Raw genomic sequence first — 10,057 nt, forward strand, 5'->3', positions numbered from 1 at the left:
ATACCAATCAAGTACACATGTTTTTGATAAACTTAGAGTTTTTGGATGTTTGTGTTTTGCCACTAAGTTGAATAATTCTGATAAATTTTCTAAAAAAGCTGATAAATGCATTTTTCTTGGTTATTCTTTTAATAAAAAAGGTTATAAAGTTCTTAGTCTTGATTCCAATTTTATTTTTGTTTCTAGGGATGTAAAATTTTATGAGTTAGTGTTTCCTTTCAAGCTTAAATCTTCATCTTTGACTGATAAATCAGTTGTCATCGTGAATTCAAATGACATGTTTTCCTATGATGAATCATTAGATTCTAGTATTATTCTAGATAACACTAGGTTAGAAAACTTGAGAAGTGACCATCAGGTGGATGGTGCTAATGTAGACCATGACCTGGAATGACACTTGTCCCTCTAATGTCAGCAACCGAACTGGTGAGGCATATGTGCCTCTTTCTGATGAGATGTTTCCAAGTTCTTCTACACTGATTGAGGAAAATGATTCAATTAATTATAATCCTTCTGATAGTTTGTCAACTAGGGTCATTAGATCTGGACGTAATGTTCACATGCCAGTTAGATTTAGTGATTATGTTGTAGAGTGTAAGCATAAATATGGAATTGAAAGGACTGTAAACTATTTAACTCTTAATAATGATACTTTTTGTTTTATTTCTAGTCTTAATAAAACTGTTGAACCAAAAATCTATAGTGATGCAACTTTAGATCCAAATTGGATCAAAGCCATGAATGAGGAAATGGAAGCCCTCTATAGGAACAATACCTGGGAAATTACTAACCTTCCAAAAGTAAGAAAAGCAATAAGATGTCATTGGATTTATAAAATCATATATAAATCCAATGGTGATATAAAAAGATATCAAGTCAGGCTTGTGGCTAAAGGCTATAATCAAAGGGAAGGTATAGATTATGAGGAGACTTTTTCTCCTGTAGCCAAAATAGTAACAGTTCATATTGTTATTTCATTAGTTGTTTATAATTCTTGGCCTCTTTATCAACTGGATATTAACAATGTTTTTTTATATGGAAATTTGTCTGAATGTATATATATGAGTCAACCTGAAGGATATCATTCAAATGATGATATCAAAGTTTGTAGGTTATTAAAGTCTCTTTATGGTCTTAAACAGACCCCAAGAAAGTGGAATGAGAAGTAGTGCTCTTCTCTTACCAGTTTGGGGTTTAAACAAAGTATAAATGATTATTCCTTATTTGTTAAAGATTCTCAAAATACTTTTGTTGTGCTTCTTGTATATATGGATGATATTATTTTAACTGGTAATAATGAAGTTGAATTACATGATGTTAAAATTTTCCTTAAGTCACAAATCTTAATCAAGGACTTAAGTGATCTGAAATATTTCTTGGGTATTGAAGTGTTAAGAACTGAGAGTGACATTTGTCTTAATCCCGATTAATCTTTCATCTAAGCCAATTGGTCAATGATTTGGTATGATCATGGGTTTTCAACCAACTATAAAAAGACAACTTATACGAAAGTTCTTAAAAAACAAATACACAACTTATATGAGTGTTGCCTACAAAACTAGGTGAAGCCATTAAAAATAGATTGATAACAAGTCTGACAATCTCTCAGTCTTTGAGAAACCAAACTTGAACAAAGAAATAACTTGCAATGTAAACACTTGAATTCCAAGTACACAATGCAAGAAACACATTGGGGTAACGTAAGCAATAAGAGTCTCCAAAAGATGGAGTTTTTAACCAATACAACACCAATGACAAGCATCACAAAATGACATGTTTTAAACCCACAAGTTACTAATCAAACCAATGCTTCCACCACAAACCACATTTGAAATTAGCACTCCATAAATCTCCAGTTTCACAAATAAACATGACATAACTGCAACTTGCAAGCATGTATTTCCTTAAATCATAAAATGTCAAGTTGTAACAAGTAGTTTCAAGTTTCAACTATGTTTGGATCTTTGGGAGGAAGAGATTTTATACACCAGAAATATCAAATATGTACATATAGATCATTAACAAGGCCCAACATCAACACTGAAGTTTAGAGTAAAGATCTTCAAGAGCAGCATACAATGGTTCAGCAGCCTTTGGCCTCTCCACAGTTCCAAGAAGTATATCACTCGTTGTCAAATACGGATCCCCATAAAACTGTAGATTAGCATCCATCCTTGTTGCAACAACATTCCCTTCCAATGACACTCCAACAAATGCACCTAAATCATCATATCACTTCTCAATCAAACTCCACATTTATATAAAATAACACAATGAAATAATAAAACTAAATACCTTTGCTACAACTATAAGTATAGCACATTCCAGATCCTCTATCACCAGCTCTCACATCAGCTTCCAAAACCCTCCCAACGGGTCCCGCTGCAGCACTACAACCAGCTCCAAGAGAAAAATGCATTCGAGAACAGAACGTTTTCACAGCTTTAAAATCATGAAGCACAATTATAAAGTCCATAAGTTCACCCCCAACCTACATAAACAAAAATAAATAAATAAATCCCACTTTGGATATTTGTATCAAATCATAGTTAGTTATATTTATATTTATATTATTATTTATACCTGTGGGCCCCACCCTAGGCCTGCTGAAACAATAGCAGAAGGTGCAGACCATGAACCATCTGACCTTCGAGCCAAAACCAAACCAGTACCAATCTTGTAAGTAACCAACACTCCAACTTTAGCAACAGTTAAAATAGCAAGACCTTTAGCACCCTTCATAACTGCAGCAGGAATAGATCTTTCCGGATTTACCCTCGCAGCATTACAGTAACTCCTCAAAGTACTTGAAGACTTATAAATCTCATGTTCCATGGAAACCCCAACCGGAAGATTCAACCATCCACGTGTACAAGTCCAATCCATGACATCATGTTTCGCCACCTGGACCGCATTGCTGATTGTATTAATCAACACGCCTTGTAAAGGATCCAGCATGTCATAACACGTGTCACATACTCTTTGGGGATTTCTCTCTCTGAATTTAACAGGTAATAAGCATCTTCCCTTTGAACATGCTCTACAGAATATGCCACCACAGAATCGACAATGGTGTCTGCCACGTGTGAGGGCTGTGAAGGGGGCGTTGCATTGCATGCATAAGGAAGCTGAGCTGTCGCGAAGCCATTCCGGTGGTTCGGATTCCAAGACTTCTTTGTAAGCGGAATAGTTGATTCCGGTTGGTTCTAAGAGAGGTGGGGCACTCGGAATGTAAACGGATGGGTGAATGTAAGTGTCTCCGTTTGTTTCGGAACCCATGAATGAAACATCGGAATTGGGAATGTTTTCGGTTGTGTCTTTGTTTCGACCAGTGACAATTGCTACTATTCCAGTTAGGACGTTTTTTAAGTTTACTTCAGGGGTAGTTTGGTGAATGGATTTGTGATATTCATCACCGGATTCATAGTAATCTTCATCGATGAAATCTTCAGAGTCGAGAGAGAGGTCGTAAGTGTGGTCTTGTTTTATGGACCTTGTGGGCTGATGGAGGGTAGTTTGGTCTTTTGGAACAGCCCACATGGAATCAGCATAGTTGTCGATGAAGGGATTTTTGTTGTCCATGTCAGCAGTTGGATATGAAGAACGTGGAACTTTTTGTTCAATTGTAGCCATGATATTGCTACATGTAACCAACTCTTGATAGATCAAACTGCATCATGAATAAGAAATCAGATACAAGTATCTCAAGAAAATTCCAATATGGAAGTAAGAATGCTAACAACTATGTAAATATGTAAAAGATATCATAACTCTTATGCTGATTCATGTTGTCATACAAAAAAACATGTAACCTATGACATTCAAAGATGAAGATCAGACTATTGATGCACAAATGTAACCGACATCATTTAGAGAAACAAGTTTATATTCTAAAATTAAAAACCAAGTTTAAGAACATAGAGATATGGCATAGTGTGAAGAAGAAAATACAGATTGAAGTAATCATTAAGGTTTAGAACTATAAAATTCTCAACATCATTGGGAACTTGAGTCATTGATTAGAAATTTAGGATTTAGGGTTCAGAAAAGACACTGGGGCATCCACCCTAACATAAGCATATCCATGACAAACAAAGGCAGGAACGACAAACAAGGGCAGGTTATTTAGAACATTCAACGCAAAGAACACACGAACACATTAATTCAGGTAAGGCACATGCCTAATATATTCATATGTTATGTCTTTCTCGACTGGAAACAAAGAGTGGAAAAGGCATCCGCCAACACTGATACACATCCGACTGGTGTAATTGGAGCTTGATTTCATTCACAGAGTTAATTACTTGTTTTCAATCAAAAGTTGTCTTTCTCGATTGGAAAAAATACGAATCAAAACTCTAAAGGTGTAGTGGACATCAAATTTTGCAATAATTCAAAAACCAAGCATAGATAAGATGAAAAGCATAATTCGCATAGTTAAGGAAACAATAGAAGAAATCCAAATATTGGTGATACCGTTTGTCGAGAAATTCGGCGAGGAATTCTAATCTATCAAGGGTTTTATTAACCCCGAAAGATACCCAAATATTAGCTTTAAAGACCTGATCTTTTAAAGAGGAATCGATATTCAGAGATGATCGGAAATTACCTTAAATCAGTTTGCGGCAATTAATGGATTTTGCTTGTTGGTTTGTGGAAAGCCCGTGAGCGGATGATGACTTGTATCTTAGGTGTTCGTGATACGTTTGTTTGCAGTCGCTCTGACGTTTCCTCTTCCGCCCCAATTTTATCATCAAAACAGATTGTACGCCGATCGTTGCAACATTTATTTGATGCAAGTTTACATAAATTGCCCCTCGACTATGCTATACTGACCAGTATATTCTTTTTTTTGTTTTTGATTTTTTTTGTTTTTTGCATGGACGACCCCTCTAAAACCTGAGACACCTTTAACTTCAAATTTTATTTCTAACCATTTTTTCCTTTTCTTTTTATGACGCTGAAGTGACATGTTATGTTAACAGAAAAATAAATATATTGATGTTCGTTATTTAGGTAAAACTAAATTGTTCAATTGAACAATGTAAATTGAATTATATGGTTCACGTATTTGGATTTTTAAATTGGTTATGACAAAAATTAAATTATTATTTTGAATTTCAAATTGATTTTAGTTATAAAAATGAAAAGTGAATAGTCTAATCAAAACTGCATAACAATTGTTATTTATTTATTTATACATTTTGCTTTTTGATATATCTTTAGCTAGTTATAAAGATATTATCATTGTCAAGTAAATTAGAAGTCATGCCTCAAATAAAAAGCTAAAAAGCCTTAGTTAATATAAATTTTAATTCATAAATTAACCATTTCTTTTATTTTTTTATTGTGGTATATTAAGATGACATAAAATGAATAATTTTTGGATTTAAGCTTTAAAATTCAAGCTTGTTAATGTTTAAATTATATATTCTTTTCAAATTTTTATGAATTTTGAAAACTAAATAGTAAAAATCCATCCAATCAAATTATAGTTTAGTTGGTTCAGATTGAATTTTCATATAGTTTGGACTATTTTGATCTGTGATTTGAAAACCAAAATTAATTTGGATTCACTTGTTTGGATCGGATCGATGGATCGATCCAATCCATTCAAACAAACACCCCTAAAAAACACCAACCAACATTAATGGAAAAAAAAATAAAAGTAAAATTAACAAATTGCAATAAGTTGAAATATATATGTTTAGATTACCTAGTAAAACCCTATAATATGCAAATTTAGTAACTTTTTTTTTTGCAAAATTCACTTTATTGTAACTTGGAAATATATATGATAATAAGTAAAAAAAAAAAGTAAAACTAGAAATTTGAATGAAAAATATTAGATAAAAAAACCGTTATTTTTTTTTTCAAATTTAAAGATCTTCTTAACATGGTTGTTTTAACAAAAAAAAATAAATAAATAAAATAAAATAATTACGTGAATAGTCTTTATGGTTTGGAGTAATCTTTGTTTTTGGCTAATAACTCTTTTTTTACTTGGACGCTCATTCAAACTTTTTTTTGTTGCACATTATGTCCTAATACATATGAATATATATATATATATATATATATATATATATATATATATATATATATATATATATATATATATTGATATTATTATTTTTAAATAATTTTTTTATAATTATTTAAAGAGCAGGGTCCCACAGATCTCATGTCTCACCCACCATTCCTCGTTTAAAGATCTGGCAACCAACACAGTTACAATCAACATTCATGTTCACCTCTTACAACTGTAACCGACAACCTTGTTCACTTTTAGAAACAATCAATACAAATCTTAATATTATATATATGAACTCCGTCATGGCGCGCCACGACTCCAAGGTTTGCACCTGCCGCCAAGCTTTGCCAAAACACCGCCTTAACTCATATATGTGTATAAAAATCAATAATAGTTGAAAATACATATAAAAATATTAATTATATAGAAAGTTGCCGCCTTAAGTCACGCCTTACAAACGCTGTGACTCGCCAAGGTTCGGAAAAGCTTGAGGCTTGACATTGCCGCCAAGTCACGTCTTACGTTATTTAGAACCTTGGTTTTTTCTGACAAAATAATAATAACATAGTTAAAAAAAAATCAGTAAGAATAAATTAGTGTATGATGGGACAAAACTCAAAAGAAAACCAAACCATAAAGATCCTAGTTATAAAAACAAACTTTAAGAACCAAGAGTGAAGAGTACTCCAAACCGAAGGGTCCATTCATGTAATTTGCCAAAGAAAATATTGAATCGTTATTTTCACCTTCTTCTCCATTCAAGGAGAACGCCGGAGTAAACGCCCAAATCCCTACCCACGTTATAATCAAGTACAAAAAGAGGCCGTGATTTAAAGGCATACTATTGCCACAACGATCTATTTTGTTCTCGAGTTTCTTGTTCTCCAATGGGTTCCTCCAAGGTGCGGAACAACCACAAAGAAAAAGTAGTTCGTCGCAAGTATGTATCATTCTTGTTCGCACACATTTATGTCGTATTCCTCCTTTTTCATCTTCACTAACATCTCCATACCACTATACCTTATGCAATAGCTGATAGCCATCCGTGTTTTGTGATTGAAGTGGAATAATTAGGTCAATTCATGTAGCGCTTCGAGTCTATGTAGTTAATGATTTGCTATTTCCGAAGTATATCTTTTGTTTGGAATTAGAAGTTTATGATCGATTAGATTTCTGTTGGTTCTCTTTCTGAGCATCTTGTTCCATTTTCTGTTTGCCTCTATAAATATTACTGGTGAATCCATTTGAATGTCATGCTAATTGGTCTTAGTGATTGACATGTGCAGAGAGGAAAAGGTTGAACAACCAGAACTACCAAAATATCGAGATAGAGCTAAGGAGCGAAGAGAAGATGTGAATCCTGATTATGAAGCTTCTGAATTGGGTTCTTTTCATGCAGTTGCTCCTCCTGGAAATGTTGATCTTCTGTAAGTCCAGCTCAATTCTATCTCTATGTTCTCTGTTATTCTGTAGTATCTGCAGCAACATGTATAACAACTAAGAACTAACAATTACCCTAATACTAACTTGTTTCTTGTGTGGTTACTCATGCAGATCAGCAGAAGCCCAAAGGATATCAATTGAGAAGAGCAAGTATCTTGGAGGTATATTTTCTGATGTATTACACTTTTGCTATTGTTTTTAGCTGTTCTTTTCTCCCTTTTATCGATTTATACTTATGGGCTTGAGATAAACGACACAGGTGATGTTGAACACACACATTTGGTTAAGGGATTGGACTATGCTTTGCTTAACAAAGTGAGAAGTGAAATAGACAAGAAACCAGAAACTGAAGATGCAAGTGATGGAAAGCCTAGGTAAGCATGCTTGGACCTTGAACTCTTGAAGTGAATACTTCTAACATGATTTGACATATTTGCCTCTATATTGTTAATAAACAGACAACCCAAAGAAGACCTTCCAGTGTCATTTCGCACTGGACACGCAAAGGCAGTGTATAAATGGATAGTGAAGCCTCAAACTACTCTTAAGCCAAATGAGATGTTCCTTCCTGGACGAATGGCTTTCATTTTTGACATGGTAACTTATTTAATTCTTTTTCTTTTTCTTTATTTTTATGTTTTATCTTTTTATAAATTATAACATTAATGTTTGACAGGAGAGTGGGTTTTCTCATGATATCCCAACCACTGTTCACAGAAGCAAAGCCGATTGCCCAGAGCCAGAGGTTCTTTATATATTTTCTTTTAATTTATATTTCATGTTAAAGTCATAATTTTTTTTTTCTCAAATTGATTATATTTTATCTTCAGGAAATGGTTACTGTCAGTGTTGATGGCTCTGTTCTTGATCGAATTGGTAAAATCATGTCTTACCTTCGTCTCGGATCATCTGGGAAGATTCTTAAAAAGAAGAAGAAAGACAAGGATGTGAAAGGTATAAATTAACATTTCACCCTAAATTATAAACTTAGTCACACTCATGTGTTACAAATTACATATGTTTATGTATTATTGTTTACACAGGAAAGTTCTCGGCTGTTTCTGGTAATTATGATGTTGAGAAATTTTTAAAACCTGAAAGAGAATTTCTGCCACCACCACCACCACCTCCCAGAAGCAATCACTCCGTTGAAATAGAGAAAGTGGAGGTGGAACCCACTGTTGCTCGTGTTGAGGAGGATGATATTTTTGTAGGAGAAGGAATTGACTATTCTGTCCCTAGTAAAGATATGAGCCAAAGCCCATTGTCAGAAGACATGGAAGAATCTCCTAAAAGAAAAGAGAGACCTTCCTATTTCGATGAGCCAGCTTATGGCCCTGTTCCACCCTCAGATCCATCTCAAGACTGGCAACAAACAGTGAGCCAAAATAGCAACATACTTTTTATTTACTATTTTACCCTCATCTTGCTTTAACATTTTACAAAAATTTCAGAATGGGTATGATGCTATGCAAGTGCAAGGCTACCAGGGAGAGTGGCAGCAGGAGTATCAATATGTGGAGCAGATGGGGTACCCTGAACAATATGTCCAGCAAGATGGTCAAACATATGATATGCAAGGAGGTTTGACCATAGAAGGGGACCCACATTTAATGACACAAGAAGAGAAAGATAGAGGTTTAGGATCAGTGTTTAAGCGGGATGATACAAGGCTTCAACAATTAAGGGAAAAAGATGCTCGTGAGAAAGATCCGAATTTTATATCCGAAAGCTATTCGGAATGTTATCCGGGTTATCAAGAATATAATCGTGAGGTTGTTGATAGTGATGATGAAGCTGATTTATCCAAAATGGATATGGGTGGTCGAGTAAGTGTGTTTTTTTTTTTTTTTTTTTTACATGTTAATGGGAGATGAAATATGTTAATTATGTAATAATATGTATGAAACAGGCAAAGGGTCGGCTTCATAGGTGGGACTTTGAGACAGAAGAGGAATGGGCAACATATAATGAGCAGAAGGAAGCCATGCCAAAAGCTGCATTTCAGTTTGGTGTGAAGATGCAAGATGGACGAAAGACAAGAAAGCAGAATAAAGACCAAAAGATTACTAATGAGCTTCATAAGATTAATAAGATACTTGCCAAAAAGAAAATGAACAAAGGAGGAGATGCAAATGATGATGACAGTGGTGGTGATGAATCACCTCATCCTGGTAAGAAGCTCAGGGTTTAATTGATTTGGTAGAGGTAGTTATGCACTACTGCTGTGTATCTAAGCATTAAATTGTTTCTAAATGCTTGTAATTTGTATCTCCTTTGACTTATATTATATATGGTTCTGAAAATCTAAACTGTGTTTTGATAAAATGGAATGTAAATTCACAATGGTACTGAAACACGAGCCCTATCTTTTGGCCTTTGAAACCACCGTCTCCATAGTATATAGTTACAACATTGTTCCACAACTGTTTTTTGTTTTATTTAGAAGCCACCACCACTTCCCAAGTAGTGCAAGAATTTGTGCTTTCAAACTTCCGATGCTTAGGGCCCCATCCTCAGACTTTGGCAAGAACCTTGTCGTATGCAATCCAAGGTATTTTGTTCATGTCCATCGACCCA

At 34.2% G+C, this 10,057-nt stretch overlaps 2 protein-coding genes across 2 annotated transcripts; one reads left to right on the forward strand and one right to left on the reverse strand.

Annotated features, from left to right (window-relative positions):
- Positions 1-1,871: 1,871 nt before the first annotated feature.
- LOC111899122 (uncharacterized) lies at positions 1,872-4,768 on the reverse strand. Its single transcript, XM_023895001.2, has 4 exons — positions 4,610-4,768; positions 2,584-3,670; positions 2,296-2,491; positions 1,872-2,219 (listed from the first exon to the last, which is right to left on the reverse strand). Exons 2-4 carry the CDS (start codon positions 3,631-3,633, stop codon positions 2,035-2,037), a joined length of 1,431 nt encoding a protein of 476 aa, XP_023750769.1. The 5' UTR covers positions 3,634-3,670; positions 4,610-4,768; the 3' UTR covers positions 1,872-2,034.
- A 1,965-nt stretch (positions 4,769-6,733) lies between these two features.
- LOC111899121 (suppressor of mec-8 and unc-52 protein homolog 2) lies at positions 6,734-9,805 on the forward strand. The gene is made up of 10 exons (XM_023894999.3): positions 6,734-6,974; positions 7,321-7,461; positions 7,589-7,638; positions 7,737-7,851; positions 7,936-8,074; positions 8,154-8,222; positions 8,308-8,431; positions 8,521-8,855; positions 8,932-9,306; positions 9,390-9,805. The coding sequence occupies exons 1-10, from the start codon at positions 6,922-6,924 to the stop codon at positions 9,669-9,671; spliced, it is 1,683 nt and encodes a 560-aa protein (XP_023750767.2). The 5' UTR covers positions 6,734-6,921; the 3' UTR covers positions 9,672-9,805.
- Positions 9,806-10,057: the final 252 nt, after the last annotated feature.

Source organism: Lactuca sativa, chromosome 5, assembly GCF_002870075.4.
Source record: "Lactuca sativa cultivar Salinas chromosome 5, Lsat_Salinas_v11, whole genome shotgun sequence".
In the NCBI taxonomy this organism is placed as follows: domain Eukaryota; kingdom Viridiplantae; phylum Streptophyta; class Magnoliopsida; order Asterales; family Asteraceae; genus Lactuca; species Lactuca sativa.